Genomic DNA, 20,903 nt, shown 5'->3' with positions numbered 1-20,903 from the left:
TAGTGCTCATTTACTTGGTTGTTTATTTTATCGTAATGGAGTAGTGATGTAACTCATCAATCATCATTATGTAACTCAGGAAATGTTTCAAATCATTATGAGCCATGGTCATAACAAGCTAGGCCCTACATTCTAATAGCATAGAAAGTGTGTGAGTGCGTTACTGTGGTACTGTAGCCTAAACACGCCCAGCCTGCATGATGAGCTTTACTGTAAAGCACCCAGTTAGAATCAGGCGGATGGAGGCCTGTTGTTGTTTAGTCTCAGTGTTGACATAAAGGAGGTAACATGGAGAGGGATCAGAGAGGAAGGAGGTCCCAGAGGCGCCCGTGCCCCCCTCACCCCCTTACCTCCCTCTCCTCCCGTCCTCCCTCTGACTCCCCTGCCCGGGTCATTTACAAGGGGCTGGAATAACAGGAAGCGGAGGCACAGGAAGTTGAGTCTTGTCTGCCCACGGCCCTGTGGTAGGACGCAGGAAGCTATACTGTCTTGGCTACGCTGAGGACTTTGGCTGCTGTCCACCACCAGCAAAGCCTTGTGGGAGTGGAGAAAACTTCCCCACTGTACTTCATGGTGAGCCCTCAAAGCAATGTACGTCAGTAACATGCTATACCGTTCTACGGGAAGCTCCGGCCTCAAAGAAGTTGCATCAAGCCAATCTGACGGGTAATATGTGGTGTGGGACAACAGATGGGAATGTAAGGATCAGTCATGCTACACGGCGGTGTGCGTACGTGCACAGCTTACCCAGGCTTACAAGCCGAGGGGAGGAGGATGTGCGGTGTTCAGTAATTACAGTGGGAGTTAAGCATGTTTTATTGAGTGTGAAAGGGCCGACCCCGACACCAAGCCGCCCAGAGCTGTCTCCCAGAGGGCAGAAGAAGGAGGCGGAGGAGGAGGAAGAAGAGGAGGAGGAAGCACAGAGAGGGAAAGAGAGAGAGAGCCTGCACCTCTGGACTCCCCTCTCTGGACATGACTCACACATAGATTCAGTCAAAAATCACTCTCTTTTGTAAGATTTTTTAAAAAGTGGATTCTACACAGTGAATCACTTAGACTGTGACCAAGGCTTCTGTCAGAGGCATGGTTGCATCTGCTCTTTCTATCGGACATGTAGTATTGATTTTCCTGTCATGCTGATGTGGTCTCTCTTATAGAGACATATTCCCCATGTATTGATCCTTGCGGTACAAATGTTTTGTAAGCACCTTTCAGAAGTGCTGGACTGGTTTTAATCAAAGACAAAGTGGACCAGGTGTACTGTATCAAGGTCCTCTGAAAAGGACACTGCTGGATCGTGGAGGGTATTCTCTTAATGCTTGGCTACATTAAAGAGACGTCATTCGGTATATTCAGATGGTCCTCAGGTCATAGAAAAGAAAGAAATACAAATCCCCTCACATACACAGAGGTGGGTGTTCACAGCGCATCAGTAGTGAGATCACCATATCCGTTTGTTCCAAGCCCACAGAGCAAACAAAAAAGCCTAATGTAATTAGCATGATTAAACAATAGGTCAATGCTTGCTGAAACCTCCGTCACAAGAACTCAAACCAACAAACGAGAGAGAGATGAGTGTTGATATAACTTGGTTCACCAAGAACCTACTCTCGTTTGGGTTACCGTGCTCCCCTGCTGTTGGCCTTGTTGTTGGCCTTGCTTCTTGCCCTGCTGGCCTGGTTCCCAGGGCCCATGTGCTGCAGCAATCCAGAGGGGGGTTTAGACTCCCATCTACCCAACTCTGTCACCCAAGAAGATTAGGAGGAAACATGGAGCTCTGGAGATGTAGATGTCCTTTACCTCTCCATCACTGAACCCTGAATGCTGCGTTCAAGAGCAGTGACACATCCCTGTCAACACAGTCCGACTTCTAATCCAGTCTAGACAATGTCCTTATTCATAATCCTTGTCAGACAGTTGTGTTGGCAGTTTGCATCTTGCTTACAATCTCCATGTGACTTTATAGATGAATAATACAATATCAATAGTTCTAATGTAGCTATTGTTGATCCAGAGAACTTGAGAGTATTGTCTAAATTCAACAAAAGACCAGACTGGATTGAGGTCAGCAAAGGTAGCAGATAAAGGAAACCGATTTTGCTCAACTTCCTTTCAAGTCTGTTACTAATTCTAACAGGCACACCTGGAGTCTGAGGGACCTCAGCTTGTCATTTCATATTTCTGTAACAGAAATGCCACGACATGGGGAATTACGCTTCTGGAGAAGACCGTGTCTTAGACCGTTTTGACAGCTCCTTCCTCTATTTACACAGAGCACTGTGATATGTGTGATTTATTGACTTGTGCAGCCCAGTGCTAAAACCAGACAACTGTTTTCCAGACTGACAAACATACTCATACTCGCAAGTAAAGAAAAAAGTGTCAGTATGAGTATTTGGAAATGGTGAATGAGAGACAACGTTCTCATTTTCATCAGGGTGTTATGATGTGGTTTAAGGGAAATTCTCCGTGGGGGTTAGTGTGGTTACTTTCCTACCGTGCATGGGTTGGCTTAGCCGAATGCAGTCAAGTTTGCCTACAGTGTATGTTACATTCAGACAGCCAGACACTGTAATACCAGTGTCTCTAACCCACAAATGACTGCTTGCCAATGGAACTGTCCATTTTCTCATTTCTCTTCTGTGCGTAGGCACCTTTATCTCATACTGTAGGCCTATTATAAACCGTTGTCAAGGATGCTGACTGTATGTATAGGCCTGCAGTGAACACCGAGAGGTTAACCTTAACCGGAGTTCGTGCTCTGAGGAGAAAAGTAGTGAATAGACATTTTCTATTTACTTGTATATTTGTGTCCGTGTGTCAGTGATGGATGTTCCTTCAGGGAGAGGGCAATAGCTCTTCCGAGCAGATGAGCAGTGACAGGGCAGGGGCAGGGGCAGAGGCCTCCAGGGGAGTCTGCGGGGGTATGACTGTGATGCCAGGTTGCAGTGTTCCTCACGTGGACGTAACCTTTCCTTCCACCTCTGAGGACTTTACCTTATGTCGACCTGAGATCGTGCTCTTCTAATCATCTTAGCAGCAAAGCTGGCAGTGGCATCGGGTCAGACCAGGTGGAAGAAAGCTTGCTCGGCCTCCACAGGCTTGTAAAACAATTCGCCGCTTCCTTGTAACTCGGCCACCTTTTGGTTTGAACAACGCTTCTTATCCCTTGCGGAGAACAACCATGAATTACTAAGCCTGCATCAAAGACCCTTCGTTTGTGGTTAGCTACGGATGTCAGGGTTTGTGTCAGTGTTTCTAATGTAGTAGATGCGCAGGTGGAGAGTCACCACATAAGGAGTCACCACATCGCCCTTGTGTTCTTGCTAGCCGTGTCAGGAAATGGAACATAGAGTGCGACCAGCCCCCCCCCCCCACACACACCCACACATGTGCTGGGTGTGCTTGAGGACGCATCTCTGTGTTGTGTTTTTAACTGTGCTGCGTCTCTCTTTTCCCTTCTCTCTCTCGCTCTGTCTCTTCCTTTGCAGACTGCGGTGTGGTCACGACGTTGACGTTGCGGACGTTGAGAGAAGAGAGAAAAGAGAGAGAGAGCGCTGTACAATGTACTAGGAGAGCGAAGGGAGACCAGCTTTGTTGTTTTTCTGATATTCCCGAGGTGTCAGAGAGAGCAGAAAGGACGCAGCCATGGGACGGAAGAAGATCCAGATAACCAGGATCATGGATGAGAGGAACAGACAGGTCAGTGTCATGGGATCACCTCAGCACAAACATTCTCCACATGCTCCCTTGGGGACACACAAGCACTCCCATCAGTCTAAGTGAGTCTACGCTCTCTCTCAGCCCGGCCCAGCTGTGACAAGCCAACTCAAGCACCCTCTCACTAGAAGCCCAGTTCTTATGTTGCCATAGCCATTCAGTTTGAGGTAACACTGTTGTGCCAGAGTGAATGGCTGCCATGAGGACTATCAGTTCAGTAAAAAAAAAAAACTCATTATTTCTAATGGATAAACATCACCCAGCCCTCTCAGAAAGTACTTCCTGATGAAAGCTTGGATGAACAGGCTTAGTTAAAACATTATTTACACCAAGATTGATTCTTTGTATGGAGTAAAAATACAAACAAATGATAGCAAAAACATGTATTCATAAATAATATTATTGTGTGCTGTGTACTGGTCATTTTGTACTAGTCGATGTGGAGTACAGGTTATAATCCTTCATCTTAGAGTGGATACATGCGCTTTTCTGTAGAATGGAATTGTGTGGAATTGGAATGGAATTGGAATGGAATTGTGTAAAAAAAAAAAGTGTTTTTGTGATTAGATATCCCCTCTGGATGGAGTCATGACTGAGATAAAAATGTAGGCAGCCTTGTTCATACATGGACCGTAAGGATCGAGATAAACAATCCTCGTCTGAAGTCCTCACCAGAGGAACAGTGTGCGTGACACATTTTCATCAGTGCAGCCATACTGTCCTGTCAGGCATTATTTACCCCATCGCCACCCTGCAATTTCAGCCTGAGAAGTTGATGAGGAGGCAGGAGCAGGCTAGGCTGAAGTGCGGAGCGTCGAGGGCCTCCTGGCGTGGGAGGGAGCGTGGGGGCGAGCGGGCATCAGCGGGGCTGCTTGCGGCCGCTCCCCACCGCTGGGTCTGTCTACAGGCCTAGCGGGGCCCCTTGCTCCAGCCCCCAGCCCCTAGCCCAGCCCCAGGCCAGCTCTGTGCGGTTGCAGCTGCTCGGTAGTAATTAAGAGCAGGCAGCGCAGCCCCACACCACAGCACCATCTCATTAGCAGGGTGGGTCAGGAGCACACAGCTCTCCCTTCTCTCTCCCCTCAGTCTGCCCTGCCGCTGCCCAGGCTGGCCGCAGAGAGAGAGAGCGGCCTACAGCTCACCCTGTCTGCTCTCTCTAAATATAAACTCCTAAACACCGGTGCAGTACACTACGCTACTCCACAGGAGCCTTTCCTGTACAGCCTCCTGAGATGCAATGGGAGAATGCGATGTACTGTACTGGACGGTATATATTTCGAACACTTGGTTAAAAAACATGAGCTTTTTCATATAAATGCAGTGTCTTTGTGACAGAGCCCTTTACCATCACCTCCATAGATTTTAGAAGACACAACTTTTAAGATGACATCTTTAACCATTAATGATGCGCGACGCAATGTTCACTGGCTACCGTTTACCTCGCGAGATCTCGATTTTCCCCCCCACATTCCATCACTGAAAAATCAGTTTCAAAGAAATACCTGAGCTTTTCGGGAGAACCTAAAGGATTGATCATATTCACACCCTCTCAAAAAATATCATTTGCACCTTTCGTGAAGTAGAAACAACTTTTTCTGCCGTGCACACAGAAAGCTAATTGAGGTTGTGCTCACCCTCCGGAGGGTGATAACATGAGACCTCCTGCCCCTCGCCCTCAGCTACCCCCCCCCCCTGTCTCTGACAGTTACTCTGTGGCTAGCAGTTCAGCCAAGTGAGAAACAAAAATCCACACGACGGGCCAATTATCAGCATAACACCTGGCAGTGGGTGGGATACAAATAGGAGGGCAGGGGGACAAGAAGGGAGGAGGGCTGCTGTAGGAGAGTAACGAGAGAGAGAGATAGTTACTATCTGCATCGTGTTCACTGACCTGTGACATCTTTGAGAGGCAGACAGGAAGTAACATCAAGTCAGGTTGTCTTGGAGGGCTTGATTGGCAAACTGCTAACCTTTGAAATCTATGCCCGACTGTAGCCTAAGGGTGTAGAGAAGCAGGATTGTTTTATCGAGAAATGGAGCCATGGAGACAAAGACCCTGTTTAAAAAGAAAGCGTCTCTCGTGTTCTCCGTCCATCAGATTGGAAATGTCACGCTCTCTCATCACAGGGAATGGTTATCAGTGGAACCCAGGCGTCGCCATTATGAGGCTTTAGCTGGCTCAGCACACTACCGCCAAATGAGAATAGGCCACTGTTTGTACACTGCTGTGAGGGCTTCTAAAATAAAGCTTCGGCGTGGAGAATGTGTGTGTGTGCGCCCGCGCGCATGTGCGTATGTGTGTGTAGCCTCCTTCCGTGAACCACAAAGCACGGTCTCATCTCTCTGGGGTGTGCCTCTAACCTAGGGGGAATGGCCATTAGCATGTGGGCGCCATTGTAGGAAGACAATTAGAATCTTTATCAGCCTGGCTTTGCCGTGAGCAATCCGTATTCATAGTGTTGAATCGAAAGAGGGCCTTAAGTGGGCTAATTAAATAGCGTGGTAGTACAGGAGGTAGCGTGGGGACAGTGGGGGCTTATAGCATCATCACTGGGAGTGCTCTGGATGGGCTGTTGACCTTTCAGGATTTATGGCACAGAGTATGGCATGGGCCGGAGGTCTATAATTGCACTATCTATCACAACAAATGGATTAGCTTCAAGATTCTGGGCAGGAGCCCAGACACCATTGCAGTGTTTAAAGTGTGCAAATTGTTTCATATTTCTTTCGGTTTCCCTTTTATCATAGTGTACATCTCTTTCCTCTCAACACCTCTGCCAATGTGCTGTGGTCATTCAAAGACAGGACAACATTGTCTGGTTTGACACATATGTCATTTATATATTTCTCCCAAAGCAACACTTGAGCCTGCTATGAGCCCGGTATGAAACATGAAGGATCCAGCCCCAGCCTCAACTCCAGCCCCAGCCTCAACTCCAGCCTCAGCCCCAACCTCAACTCCAGCCCCAGCCCCACCAGCGACCACATCCATCCCCTCACCTAATGAAAGAATTGACTCATGCCTACAATAACCCCCCCAACACACACCTGCCTCATGAAAATAATTTGGCACAGTGTGACAGGCATCAGATCACAGGCTGTTTCTCATGGTAGAGTTGGTCTTGGCCACGTCCCTGCCCCCAAATGTCTGAGGCTTTCAGACAGAAAGCGGCTCTGTGGTGCGTTCTGACGGTGCCGTGACGGTTTGCGCCCCGTGAATGCCCCGTACTCGTGAAGGTACAGAGTGGCCTGATTAGGCAGTGTGGGTATGGGGGGGCTAGCTACTCAGGGCCTAGCGAGCGTGGGGCGTAGCTCCTCGTGCCTAACGACGTCCTCTGGATGCCATTAGGCAGGCACACCGGGGGTAATTGCCCAAGTCATTAAAAGTTTGATGATTCTGCGGCTGGGTGGAGGGTTGCCTGCCCTTGCTGTGGTTCACTTTGGATGGAGCCAGGGTACGTAACACGCTCGTGGGCACAGAGCTCTCTCTCTCTCTCTTCTCTCTCTCTCTCTCTCTCTCTCTCTCTCTCTCTCTCTCTCTCTCTCTCTCTCTCTCTCTCTCTCTCTCTCTCTCTCTCTCTCTCTCTCTCTTCATCTATGTCTCTATCTGTCTCCCACCAGGGAGCAAGACTGTACATCCCTCTATTTCTCATCCCACTCTCCCCTTGCTGAAATTGTCATGATTCTTTAACAGGTAAAGACCTTGTTGATAGATAGGGGAGGGGGGGGGGGAGAGAAACCGGTGGTAAACACACAGTTTTCCTGTCGTGTGACATTAGCGAGAGGTCACAGTGATTATCTGTAACTGTGGAGGCCTATTTATAGTTTGTCATCGAAAAGCAGATTATTACGTGAATTGGCTATGTGATTCATCTTTTTCTGTTCATTTGTGTGTCTCCAAATTATTTTGGATATATTTAATGTAGTATCTTATCTAAGTTTTTACTATTTCTAGGAAAGCTTGACATACACGAACAAATGAGCTCAAAGCGTATAGGACTTATCAGTAGGGACCCAGTGCAGTTCAAGTCAATCCCAGCTGCTGGGCCAAGCCTGTGGGTCCTACAGTGGTCCACATGGGGGTCCAGGGGCACTCCATCCTTCCAGGGAGAGCTGATCCAGGCAGACAGCAGTAGAGGCCGTGGCCTGTCTCCCAGCCCCCCCCCCCCCGCTCCAGCCCAGCCCAGACTCCAGCCAGGGGGCCTGGGTCACTCTGCCAGCTGGTGCCTGGGCTCTCGTCCTCTCTACCCCACACAGCCCTGTCTGCTGTGGAGATCATGACATGGAGCTTTCATAAAGTAGTCAGCTCCTCAGCCCTGGTGTAGGTGTCAGTGACTCGGGCATCACCTCCAAGTAACGTCTTGGCTACATGCAGCTTTACTATCAGATGTCTGTGTTTGTCATGTTGACTTCTTTGTTCCCCCGAGGAAGGACACTGATATACCGTATGAGTGACAGGTCTGTCCTGGTCATTGTTAGAGGGCACACACACACGCACTCACACACATGGGCTTGTGCACACACAGTTGTACACAAGTCCATTCCTATTCCCTACTGATGAATTGAGAAAGCTAAGACAAGTAACAGTTAGACAAGTACGTAGAAGTTGGTGTCAGAACATAATTAGTAACTTCTTACAGCAAGAGACTGTGAAAAGGTCAGGGTTTTCAGATGACACAATCAGGTGAGAGTAATGCAGTTACTGTACTGTTCTGTGTGTCTTTGTATAGGTTATCATGGTGACCTTATCAAAGGGCGAAAAAGTATAATTTACTGTAACTTTATTCAAGTACACTTAATTCATTTTTACATAGAATATTCTGTAGAACTGTTTAAATGAGCATAGCAGATGCGCATAGCAGGACAAAAGAATCCTCTTGATTTTCACTTTACATGGCTGCAATGAGATAGTAATAGTAGGTAATAATCAGTTACCCTGTAAGCACCAACCAATTGTTTTGGGAACTGTGGATGTCACATGTGGATGTGCAGTGACATTGTCAGACGGAAGAGGCTGGTTTCTTCTGCAATCTCAAGTCATTCTGCTTATGTTTCACTTCACTGCTCATTGAATTCACTTACTCTTTTTACTTCCTGTATTGTGCAGAAAAATCCCAGTGGCCACCTCAAATTTTCAGCCTCAACATATTTGAAACTGTGTTGCATCAAAAGTCAAAAGATTTGGTATTGCAAATCCTGCAAGAAGCATGGACAAATTTACCACAGGACTGGACACACACGAGTCTTCCATCGCAAAATGCTGCCATTTTTTTAAAATACTGACGGGATCAATAAAATTACTAAATTAGTATGCGAAGTGCAAACAAATGAAGGATCTCACTTGTGTGCATCTACAGTATCAAAGGGTGGTTAACTCTGTATAAAAACACTGCTATGACTTAGTTACTCATGAATTACGATATATGCAATAAATAGTCAGTTTTGGTATTTGGTATGTCATAGCAGACACCTGAATGCTTGACGTGGGAAGCTCTGTGTGTCTAGAGGAGAATTAATAGACCTGTGTAATTAGCTGTAGTGTGGGACTTGGAAATTCATTTTTCACAGTTGGAGTGACCTCACTGGCTGACTGGATACAGAGACTCAATACAGTTCACAGGATTAGGCTGCATTATGCAATTTTAAATGAAGCTAACTGCAAGCTGTGACCAATTAAAGTTGAACAAAGCCAGCTCATCTGCTCAGCTCCCCCATAGCAGGTCACTGAAATTGGCGGAAGATAGTACACATTCATGCGGTTCACATCAAACACACGGTACATTCTAGTAGCAAGGCTCCATCAAAATCAGTATTCTCAAACCCCACTTTGTGTAACACACGTGCCTTCCTAGATTCCTAAATGAATGAGTTTGTAGGGCAATAGAGGACAAGATGGTACTGCGGTAAAGTGGTGTAACATAATGACAAGTGCATGAGGCACAGAGACAGCACTGCAGGACACGCTCTACAGAGAGGGTCGGGTTACCTCCGGCGTGATGTACGACCTGCAGTCCCAGCCGTGGACTCATGTTACGGGTAGAGCCACACAGGGGCCGCCCTTTCTCCGTCACCCTGTCTGCATGTATGTGCTGTACGTAGGGAACATGGAGCCAGAGGCTAATATATATGGATCACTCTTGTTTGCAGATGCTCTGACTCAGCTCCCTGACCTGTCTCTACCTCGACACAGTCTGACCTCTGGTCGGCTAAACCGCACTACTGAGTCACATGCTCTGTGGAGTTTTTCTAAAGGACGAACAGAACAAGCAAGTGTCAGTGTATGATTGATAGATACTGGAGATGGGCAAACAGGGCTTTTTTGTCATCAAACTTTACAACATTAACAAACCAATCTGTGGCAATCCCACCAACTGGATCACCACACTCAATTTAACATTCTTCCCAATCTAGTTTAGTCACTGCCTGGTACACATGTTTGTGTAATACTAGTTCAAAGACTGCTACAGTAAGTAAAGCATGTCTGTATTCATGATGTTCTCTCTCTCTCTCTCTCTCTCTCTCTCTCTCTCTCTCTCTCTCTCTGTGTGTGTGTTTGTGTTTCCCAGGTAACGTTCACAAAGAGGAAGTTTGGTCTGATGAAGAAGGCCTATGAGCTGAGCGTTCTCTGTGACTGTGAGATAGCCCTCATCATCTTCAACAGCTCCAACAAACTGTTCCAGTACGCCAGCACGGACATGGATAAAGTCCTGCTCAAGTACACAGAGTACAACGAGCCCCACGAGAGCAGAACCAACTCAGACATTGTGGAGGTGAGTCGCCTCTCCTTTCCTACTGTGTAGTCTTCAGGATACAGTCCTGCACACAGGCTGAACACTTTGAACGAAACACTGATATGTTTAGATGTGATTTCCACAGGTAACATATGATGTGACTCTTCATACACTGACAGTAAGGGGGCTTGCTTTTCAGGGTACAGGCCCGCTTACAAGATTTTGTAAGAACCTTGTGAAAAGCTTACAATTTTTTTTTTAAAGCTATACAATTAGGTGTAATATCAACAGTTAACACATGATGTGACTCAACATGCACTGACGAGGAATGAGGAACTTGTGAACTGTTACTGTATACTTTTGCAGTATACTGGTTATGCCCACGAGGCACAGGGGAGGCATAGTTATTAGACATTACAACCGGAGGAATGACAGTACTGAAGTAACAGCTTCCTTTTAGGCTGTAGAGATAGGGCTCAGGGGGTCTGCAGTCCCTGATAAGTTCAGCTGCTGTTTGGTCCAGCAACCGACAAGGAAAATGTGTTGTTGCTCAGCCTTGCACCGCTGGGTTTGTCTGAAGTCCATGGCTCCCTCTGTTTCCTCCAGATACTATACCTGCACGGACTAGCCCTGGTGTTAGTGTACCATGGCTGAAAGGCAGGCACCCTGCAAAACAATCACATTGCTAGAGCAGGACATTTTGTATGCTCTAGGTGTTGTGAAACTCCGGAAGCACTTAGTCCCAGCTAGACTATGTTCTAATACATGCTCAAACACTCACACAGGAGAATAAGGCATTTATTATGCCAGTTGAACAGACCTGTCGGCCAAGACCATCAATGAAAAGAAAACGGGACTGAATGTGGATCCTTCGCGGTCCAAGTCATCTCCCTCTGACGTACTTGTGGTTTCTCGACCTATTCAGAGCATGCTGTCTGAAGCCAGTGTCTTCACTCTTGACTAAATGAAAAGCAAACACATTTATGCCAAGTCGAGAAATCAGGATAATAACAATAAAAGTCACTTATTTGCTTTTAAAGCCAATATTTAAAGTGGACACAGACTTGCTCTTGTGTTTCAAGTTAGACGGAGGTGTTTTTATTAGACGGGGGGCAGACCTTTCCCAGGTTTCTGCATTGCTGCGTCATAATACGCTCGTGTTTTCGTTGGCGCCCTTCCACGCCAACATACCTTTTTTATTATTTCTGCCCGCGACCGAGAGACATTTGGTCCGAGGGGTCTGAGAGGGTGGCAGACAAATTCCAAGAATCCAGGTTCTTCAAACGCTTTCACTTGAGCAAAAGGAGGAATCAAAGGGATGCATAAGAGAGTCAGCTGTGTCACTGTGTTATCTTTTATTCATGTTGCCGCTGCTTGTGAATTACCTGCTCGGTAGAGCTGCAAACAGAACTCTGGCATCCAACAGCCCCCGTGGCAGCCTCCATAAGGCCCCCCCCCCCCCCCCCCGCCCCACTCACCCCCCCCACCCCCCACCCGAGCCGAGTTGGGTCTTACCTACATAAAAAATACATAGACGCACTTCTCACTTATGTAACGGTGACCCCATGTTTGGTTTTGCCCTGAGTTCTAACCCTTCCGGTCTTAACCAGGAGCTAACTAGAAAAAAAACTGCAGATTTCCATAGACAAAAGAGAACTCATCGAGGGACGTTTTCCTTTTAAAAAATTCTCTCTCTCTTTACGGTTCTACCTCGCAGCCTGCGTGGGTCGGCCTGTGTGTTTTTTCCCCCCCTCCAGATTATGCGCTGTACGTGTTCCGTATGTGAGTGTCAGCAGTGTGCTGGAACAGACGTGCAGGGTACGCAGGGTTTATCTCTGGGCCGTGGTTCTGGTGCTCCGTCGCCGGCTGAAACCCCCTGCATGCAGGGTGGCGATCTGTTTTGTTTCCCATGTAGCCACTCACAAGCCAAGGAGGCTGTCTTGCTGCACGGAAGGGGGAACAATGTAGCGTTGTCCCTGCTCACTCGGCCAGAATCTGCGTAGATATGCGCGCAACTCCTCACCCCACCCACCCCCTCACCCCCAGCCCTGGCAGCTATGTGTCCGGGGTTCAGAAGTGAAGAACCAGAGCAGAAGTAAGCAGCCAGGCTCCAGGCTCCCTCTCCTGACATGGCCACACATGCCACCATTCACAGGCCCAGAAAGAGCAGCGGAAGAACTCGGTTCAGAGCCATCCGAAATAGCTCATTGTCTGTGGTGTACTGTATGCCATCATGGTTTGTTGGCGGAATCTTGTTATGAAGTGTTACCAGAGACAAGGAAAAAGCTCCTCAGTTAGAGACAAAGGAAATGGATGTTCTTTTATTTCAATTTATTTGTGGGGGAAGGACTTGATAAAGGTCTTTGTTGCTCCTGGATCTTAACCATTGAAATACAAGACAGTGGCAACAGCTAAAAGTCATTTCCCAATTCTGTTAAATGTTCTTAAATTCTTAAATTCTGTTTTACTTTACTTTTGTTCAGAACTTGTATTCTTGGTATCTCTCTCACAAACCTTCTCTTATTGTGTATTTGTGGGATTTGTTAAAATATCCTCCAAGGTGTCTCTCTCCTTCTTTCTTTCTTTCTTTTTTCTTTCTTTCTTTCTTTCTTTCTTTCTCTCTCTCTCTCTCTCTCTCTCTCTCTCTCTCTCTCTCTCTCTCTCTCTCTCTCTCTCTCTCTCTCTCTCGCTCTCGCTCTCTATCTATCTATCTATCTCTCTCTCTCTCTCTCTCTCTCTCTCTCTCTCTCTCTCCCTCCCTCTCTCTCACTCTTTCTGTCTTTCACTGTGTCTAGCACTTTGTATTTACATTTCTCTTTATCTCCCCATCTCTGTCCCTCTCTCTCTCTCTGGGACTCCGGGTTGAATTGGCCTCATATGGAGACACTTAGCCTGGACACATTATCTAAATCTATAAATTACATTCATCAGATAACTGCCACACAAACAGTCGTGTGCTCATCTGCCACGCTAGAGAGACCAAATGAAGCTGTTCCCAGTTTTCATTGGGCAGCATACGTTCCCATTCCATGCGAGGAGCCAAATCAAAGGTCACATTCCTGCTCGGTAGTACCATCTGTAGATAAAGGCTGGGCCTTGCAGTGTGGTAGAGCCACAGCCATGTTTCGCACAGATGGATGCATGCCTGGGGCACAGTCTGATAAACTAGCAGAGGGCTACGGACTTTGGCTGAATCTTGGCTAACAGTCCAGACTCAAGACCCAAACAGTAGGTTTAGATTGCTTTCCCTGTGTGTGTGCCTGTGCATTGGTGTGTAATGTACAGGATATGTGTGTGTGTGTGTATGTTTGAGTAAAGAAGTATGTGTCTGTGTATTCGTTTGGACTGTATGTGTGTGTGTGTTTGAGTGTTGACCTGTGTATGTGTGGTCTCAACATCGGCAACACTCCGGGCGACAGGTGAACTGTTGCGTGAAATCTCCCTTTGTGGATCGAGCCCACTTTCCATCCGATTTTAAGTGTCCTTGTCCCCATATGTGTCTTTCCTTTCTGAGTCCCGCTTTGAAAGGAGAGCTTTTAGTCACCAAGCAGCAGAAGTGGACTACTGCATGCTTTCCTAGGGGGTCAAGGCAGGCGTACCCAAAAGGTGACATGACAAACAACGACTGTACCTTACTGGAGACATGGCACTGGGATTTGAGGAGAGCTGTATACAGTAGCGGGGAACTCTCAAGTGTTGCCATTCCAGAGCCATGCGGTGAGAGCTGAGTGGAGGAGGAACGGCTGAAACTCCCATGTGTGTTTCCTCCGTCCTTCTTTGTGTCTGGTGATGTGCAACTTCTGTACACTAATTGCAACCGTTGTTATTGAATAGTACTGTTATCTTATTGAGTTTCACTTGTGCCACAAATGAAGACGTTGCCGTGGGTCATTAGAGTGATCTAATAAGGGACGGCCGTCATCCTCCCTCTCCTAGGGTGGGGGTAATGAAATCTTCCTTCACCCCGGCCGCAACCTTGCGGCGTCCTACTGAGCACAGGCTCCTCGCTTTCTGCTCAGGATATCTTAGACTTCACAGGAATTAATTACAGTCTTGTGTCTCCGTTTCTTTTTGAGCGTTTTCCAACGCAATTACGGTATGCTCAGAATAATCAAGTTTACGTTTAAATGAATTTGACTTGGAGATGCACATTAAAAGTAATGTCATATAATAGGGGATGTGGATGTAATTGAATAAGATATATTATACAGCTGTAATAGTTTCAATCTGGGAGGGAGACTACACTTTTGTCTCTAATCTAATTTGAAAATGCCGTTTTCAAATACCAGTCTAGGTTTACAGATAGCTACAAAGTGGGCAGAGTTAACCTTTTGTACGGCTGTTATTTTGTCTATCACTTTGAGTAAACAAATCCTAAACAGTCATAGTCAAATTCAGTTGAATCTACCTGGTGCGCTACAGAGGCAGTCATTGTACCCTGTGGTGTGAGGAAAACAATGGATTTTCCTTTGAAACTGCATGCAAAGAGTTGAATGATAAACAGTCCATTCAGTGAGAGCCGTACTCAGTCTCTATTGAGGAATCATTATCATTCCATCATCATTATCAACTATTAACATAAATGCCACTTACTTTTTGTGACAGTAACCTAATAAGATATTCAAATATCGACTCTTTCCTAATGTCAGGCCTACTGGGTTTGTGTTTCCTTGTTCCCTCTAGAACGTTCCATTTGAAAAACACTTTTCTATCAAAGGAAGCCACACACATATTAATCAGAGGGTTGGAGCAGGCACAATGCCAATGCATTGAATAACATTCATAGATAGTAATTTGCTTGTATGGTCATCGTATTACAGACCATGTTATTATCACTTATGTAAAGGTTGGATGACTGACTGGACAGGACATAGACTTAGACTTACTTGTACACATGATACATCTTTATAGCCTGGACAACAACATTGCAAGTAAAAAAGTCCACATAGATCGTTATATGTTGTGTCGGATCATCAGAGTGTATTGTGCATTTGAAATGTAAATATCTCTGAGACAGGCAGTGACTCCAGGTTCAGAGTCAGGGGGTGTTAAGTTGTCAATCAAAAACTGTACAGTGATTAAGAGCCATCTCAGTCTTAATGAATGCAAATTGGCACATCTGCTGTGGTGGGCTAGCCGTCCAGACTCTTCAATTAGCATGATTGATCAATTATCCTCCACCCAGCAGTGCTACCAAAGATGGGTAGGAATATGCATGTTCTGAGGGAGTGAGAGAGGGAGGGAGAAGGAGAGAGGGGAAAACAGAGGAAGAGGGGGAGAGGGATGTGGGTCAGAGAATGAGAAAGAGAGAGAAGGGTTCAGAGAAAAGAGTGGGAGGAGAAAAATGAGAGAAAGTGAGAGAGAGAATCAAGACCCCAACCTTTTCTTGGAGCCCACAGTAATACATTTGTATCATATAGTTGTTTTCACTAAAACGATAGGGCCTTCAAATATAATTTGACAAGTTCAATTCAAATTATGGCAATTTCCTGAGTACATTTCTGGGTAATTATATGATATTTGTGAAAGGGAAATCTAAAGACCCCTGTGTTCTCTGGTTGTAAGAGGTAGGTCAGAGATCAGAGGGCCACTGTGAATAGCAGGAATAGCCAATAATTGTTGAATTATTGTGCACAAATGGACTGAGTAGGGCAATGGTTTTCATTGTGAATGAAGGTGAAAGGCATTGGCTGTATAATCACTCGAACGATTTGAGTGTAAATAGTTTCACAAACATTTGCAAATTAGGATGTACCGTAAAGTACATTCAACTTTGCCCTCCTTGATTCATTAGTTATTTGTCTTAGCTTCAAGTTCATTTTGTATAGGCAGCTCCTTGTTGGCTCACACCAATATTGCAGAGCTACCTTGATGGCTGAGGCTTATCAAGTCAGCCCTGGGCCCTGGACATCAGAGCGTGTTTAGAAAGGAGTTCTGTGGAGCATCAGAGACAGATTGAGAACTGAGTGTTGTCTATCTCTAACTGTGACATACCAAGATACCGGGGACGGTCACATGACGCTCGGGCTGGTAAAGAGCAGACCTGTCACCACCCTTAGGCCTTCCTGCATCTCCTGTGCCGTCTTGCCATGGTGGCTGAAGATGTTTGGATGAGTCTGTCCTCAAGGTGTATCAAATACTAAGGATATTTGGTGCTGGCTTCTTGGTTGCAACTTCCAAAGCATCTTTAAAGTCAGGGTAGGTAATGTTGTTGAAAAGCACTTTTTGACACAATTTGCTGAAACAAACTTAACATTCTGATAGCTACCAATACATCTAAAGGTTTGACAGTTAAATGAAATCAATCCAATAGCTTCGGTTGTCACAGGATTGTAATACACACGACCAATCAGTAAGTTTGGACCGGCACCAGCGATTGGAAGGGCTACTTGTCTGTCTGCCTCCTGGCAGTATTCAGTCATTTGCTAAGTTTGCAATACTTGCCTATCCTGCCTTTAATAAGCAGTAATAAACAGGGATTGTACTGTTAGATGGTGACTGTGTCCCATGTGAGTGCTGGATCAGTATTAGAACTGGCATCACTCATGACCCATGCCACTTATAGCACCACACACTCTTAGTCACTGACTCCCCCATTTCTGGATAATTAACCAAGTTTGAAAGATCTGTCTAAAAGGGGTCAGGGGCCTAATTTATGTTTGATATGTACAGATGACAACCCAGAAGAAAATATTACATTTTAATTGGCGAGTGCTTAACTTAGCAACTTGACTTTGGGTTGGCCAACAGCCAGAATCCTTCTGCGATCCACTGGAGCCTTGTTTGACATTTGAGATGGCTAAAGGGTGGGCACGGTCAGCTACATTGGCTCGTCTGTTTCAGGGGGCTGCGAGGGATATTCTAAAAGCCCACTTCTAGTGATTAAAATGTGTGTTTTACAATGCTGACTTTATATGCCGCCTCAGACAAATCCCATTGCAACAAGAGGACATTTTAAAGGCTTTTCTACATAAGAATAGTATGTCACTTTGCGCAAATTACTTTGACTTCGAAAAGCATCTGATTCCTGGACTGTATATACTGTGGTCTTCTTTCTCACACACCCATGTAGTGAAATCCTCTGTATTAATATTCCAACCGAACAATTATTACATTTTATTTTTTCTCCCATACTGTATGCTACACATAACCCTATGCCTTGACCAGCTCTTCTCAGGATGATCTCTGCTGGATATTTCCAACATCCTCCCACGGACAGTACTCCTGATACTCCAGCTAGGCCCTCCTCACATTCTCGCTGGTGTGTAGCTATAGCAGCCATGATATTAGACATTTCTCTTAAGTTAATCAAATGTCAGTGCTGTTGACATAATATTATTGAAAGGTTGTTTTTTGAGGGCCTTTTAATATATGAGAAGTACTTTTTCAATCAGAATTCTCATATTCCAGCAGCAAAACAAATATGTACTTTTGGGCTCTTAAGCTTAACTAGAGGGACATTCATTTTTCCATTCATTTTCATAACATATGATGCCTCATTCCAATGTTAATTTCCTTAGAGAGGTTTCAGATGAGGACTGGTACAACAGTCATATTCATATATCTCTAATATTGATACCGTATTTCTTCGAATAAACGCCGCAGCGTTTATTAAATAACGTTCATTTTTGGTGCAGCGTTTATTCGAGGGCGGCGTTTATTCGAGGGCGGTGTTTAATTAGTTAGAGAGATTTCGTGAATTGTAGCTGCAGTGCAGCCATAGACAACTTTGTTGCTGGCATTGTGACAAATGAATCATGCAGCTAAAAACGCAGGTTTCATTTAGGCTACTACCGCTGACCTCCTTGTCTATTCTTTGTTTGTCTATGAGTGCGGCAACTCCCTTTCTCATTGGCTATCAATTAGGTATGCGTTGGTAATACAACTGTCTCAAATACAAGTGTTCTACATTGTGTAGAAACCTGAAGCAGCATGCCTAAACGTTCATACACGTTAGCTTTCAAACAGAAAGCTGTGCAGAAAGTTATGTACATGTGTAATAAATACTTGGGTTGAATTTAACCAATTAAATAACCGTTTTCAGATTTTTTTAGTGCGGCGTTTATTCGAGGGCGGCGTTTCTTACACAACGTTCATTTTTGGTGCGGCGTTTATTCAAGGGCGGCGTTTATTCGAGGGCGGCATTTATTCGAAGAAATACGGTACTTTATCTGGGATTCTACCTCTAGTATTCTATGGATTTGTTGCCAAGTGAATCTGCTTGGCATCGGTTGGTAATTTTGCCAATGTATGTAACTGGTAGGTTTTGCAATTTGATTAACATCCATTGGCTACAGGGCATCCACTTTAGAACTTCAGTATTGTCCACAGCTCAAAACACCCCTGAGCTACTGCTTGAGTGAATACAGGGGTCCAGTCCTAAACAGGTCTGAAACAGTGACACAGATGTTTGGCTCAGCCACAAGGCTTGTTCCTTATTAATTCACTATAAACACTACTTCAACCAGTTACGCTACTGATGTCTTCGATGGCACAGGTAGGCAGTGTTTATACTGAGGAGTGAGTTTATCTAGTTCAACTCGATTACACACATTATGCTCGACACATAGTTTCACTTCCATGCAAGACAACCTGTTATGGTACTGACAAAACAGATACTGACATAACTTCATATAATATCTAGTTGACTTTTTCAATGTACATTTACTGTTGTGTGTATTGTATGTTTTTTTTGTCCTTTTTCTGAGGAAGCCACTTTTGTTCAGTTTAACAGTGCCATTACCTGTTCCATATGCCAAGGTGCGGTACTGTAAATACAGTGTATAGACACCTTTATTTGTCACAGTGAGTGCAGCTGTATTAATGGTGTTGGTCTCCTGCTGGTTTTTAAAGTGCCCCTCTTTATAGGACAAGGACTCATTTTCCTCTGGGCTTTCACTGCAAAAAGGGTCGCACTTCCCTTTGGAGTTTTTGATTTCATTGAAAGCAAGTAATTTGGATCTTTGAGAGAGCATTATATTCCTGTCCTGTATGGTTTTATTCAAGATGAGAATTTACCAGAACAGTTTATTCCTATTCCTGCTGGCTGCGTTGCTATGGAAACACATGTTAGTGTTTAGTGCACAACAGAGAACAGTGAGATATTCCATTGGTGATCAGAAACAGAGTAGTGTTACGGAAAGATTCTAGCGGCACTGTGTAGATTTGAATAGTCAAGAGATGGCGGTTACAATAAATTTATTTTGCTTGTACAAATCATGAATTAACAAAGTACTTTGTGATCAGTCTAACGAAGGAGGTGCTAGCCACAGGTCGTTCGCCAGAGTGATACAGAACAACCCTAAAACCCTGCCTTATATAAACTTTAGATCAAATGATTCCTCTGAACTCTGTTGATTGGTCAGCACTGCTCAGTGACAGTTTGACTTCATATCAAGTTCCCACAGTTCTTTAATGTGGCCTCACCAGTCAAATGGTCAACTGTCCTTTGTGTGGGCAACTTCAAACAAGTATTTGATTAACCCCACCCAATGTAACAGGAAGGGTCAGAGCAGCTTGATCAGTTAACAATACAATTGAATCCACATTGTCTCCAGACCAGCTGTCTCTTCCCCCCCAGGTGTCATCAACTGCAAATGGCATCTCTACCAAATGGAGTTGATTCTTCTTAATCAACTTTAAACACATTCCTCATATATAAAACACACACATTATAACTGTATTCCAAAATTTCCACGACAGTAGCAAATGCATTTAATTACTTTTGATAGTAGGCTGTGCTACAAGATGCTATGTGTGTACAAGTGAACATCCGAAACCTGATGATGTAGCCTCCTTGACCTATTTGTGTGTTCATTGCATCCATCCGCTGTCCTCTGACAAAGGCTCTGCACTCTTGAGTGTAATGCTTGTTACCAGGTTACAGAGATTTGGAGAAATTCTGTTTTTCTGACTGTCATGCTTCATTGACGTCAGGGCTTTTTGTTCCATTCTTCCCTCACCAAATACATATTTTTTTCCTTTTAATACTGTCTTTGGAGAGGATGAGAAAAAACAACAACATAAACAACCAAAGATGTGAGGTTGGGGTAGTCTCTTGTAAACACTAGTCTCCAGTGACACTAATGAGACATGCTCTAGTCTCAAGTGCTTGAGCACTGCACTCAGCTTCGTATAGTTCAGATAACACATTCACAAAGATGACACATAATACACTTTTATTTTTTTACTTAATAGAAAATGACGTTATCAGTTTTGGACCATCACGTTCGACAGAATTATCTTGCCATCGTCTGTCACTTCAGCTCATGCATATAAACAGCAGGTTTGCCTGTAAATTAAATGCACATTCATTAACACTGAAAGTACTGTATGAGTTTTAGAACTTGAAATGACATCCATTGAAACAAGTTTGTATTTGTCACAGTAAGTTCACTTTAAAAAGTCACTACAATTCCACCAACCTTCCCCACTTCTCAATTTGCCATTGAAGTT

The 20,903-nt window shown here is 45.0% G+C and overlaps 1 protein-coding gene across 5 annotated transcripts in view; it reads left to right on the top strand.

Moving 5' to 3' along the window:
* Positions 1–20,903, top strand: part of mef2aa (myocyte enhancer factor 2aa) — a 53,422-nt gene that overhangs the window by 9,923 nt on the left and 22,596 nt on the right. For all 5 annotated transcript variants that reach the window (XM_062461659.1, XM_062461657.1, XM_062461660.1 and 2 more), the window contains exons 2-3: positions 3,492–3,702; positions 10,284–10,487. In XM_062461659.1, coding sequence (XP_062317643.1) covers positions 3,649–3,702; positions 10,284–10,487 — 258 coding nt within the window. In that variant the 5' untranslated portion in view covers positions 3,492–3,648. The remainder of the gene's footprint in view (positions 1–3,491; positions 3,703–10,283; positions 10,488–20,903) is intronic.

The sequence above is a fragment of the Osmerus eperlanus genome, chromosome 5 (genome assembly GCF_963692335.1).
Source record: "Osmerus eperlanus chromosome 5, fOsmEpe2.1, whole genome shotgun sequence".
NCBI classification, from domain to species: domain Eukaryota; kingdom Metazoa; phylum Chordata; class Actinopteri; order Osmeriformes; family Osmeridae; genus Osmerus; species Osmerus eperlanus.
The sequence above is the reverse complement of the archived record's forward strand: the minus strand, read 5'-3'. Positions and strand labels throughout refer to the sequence as shown.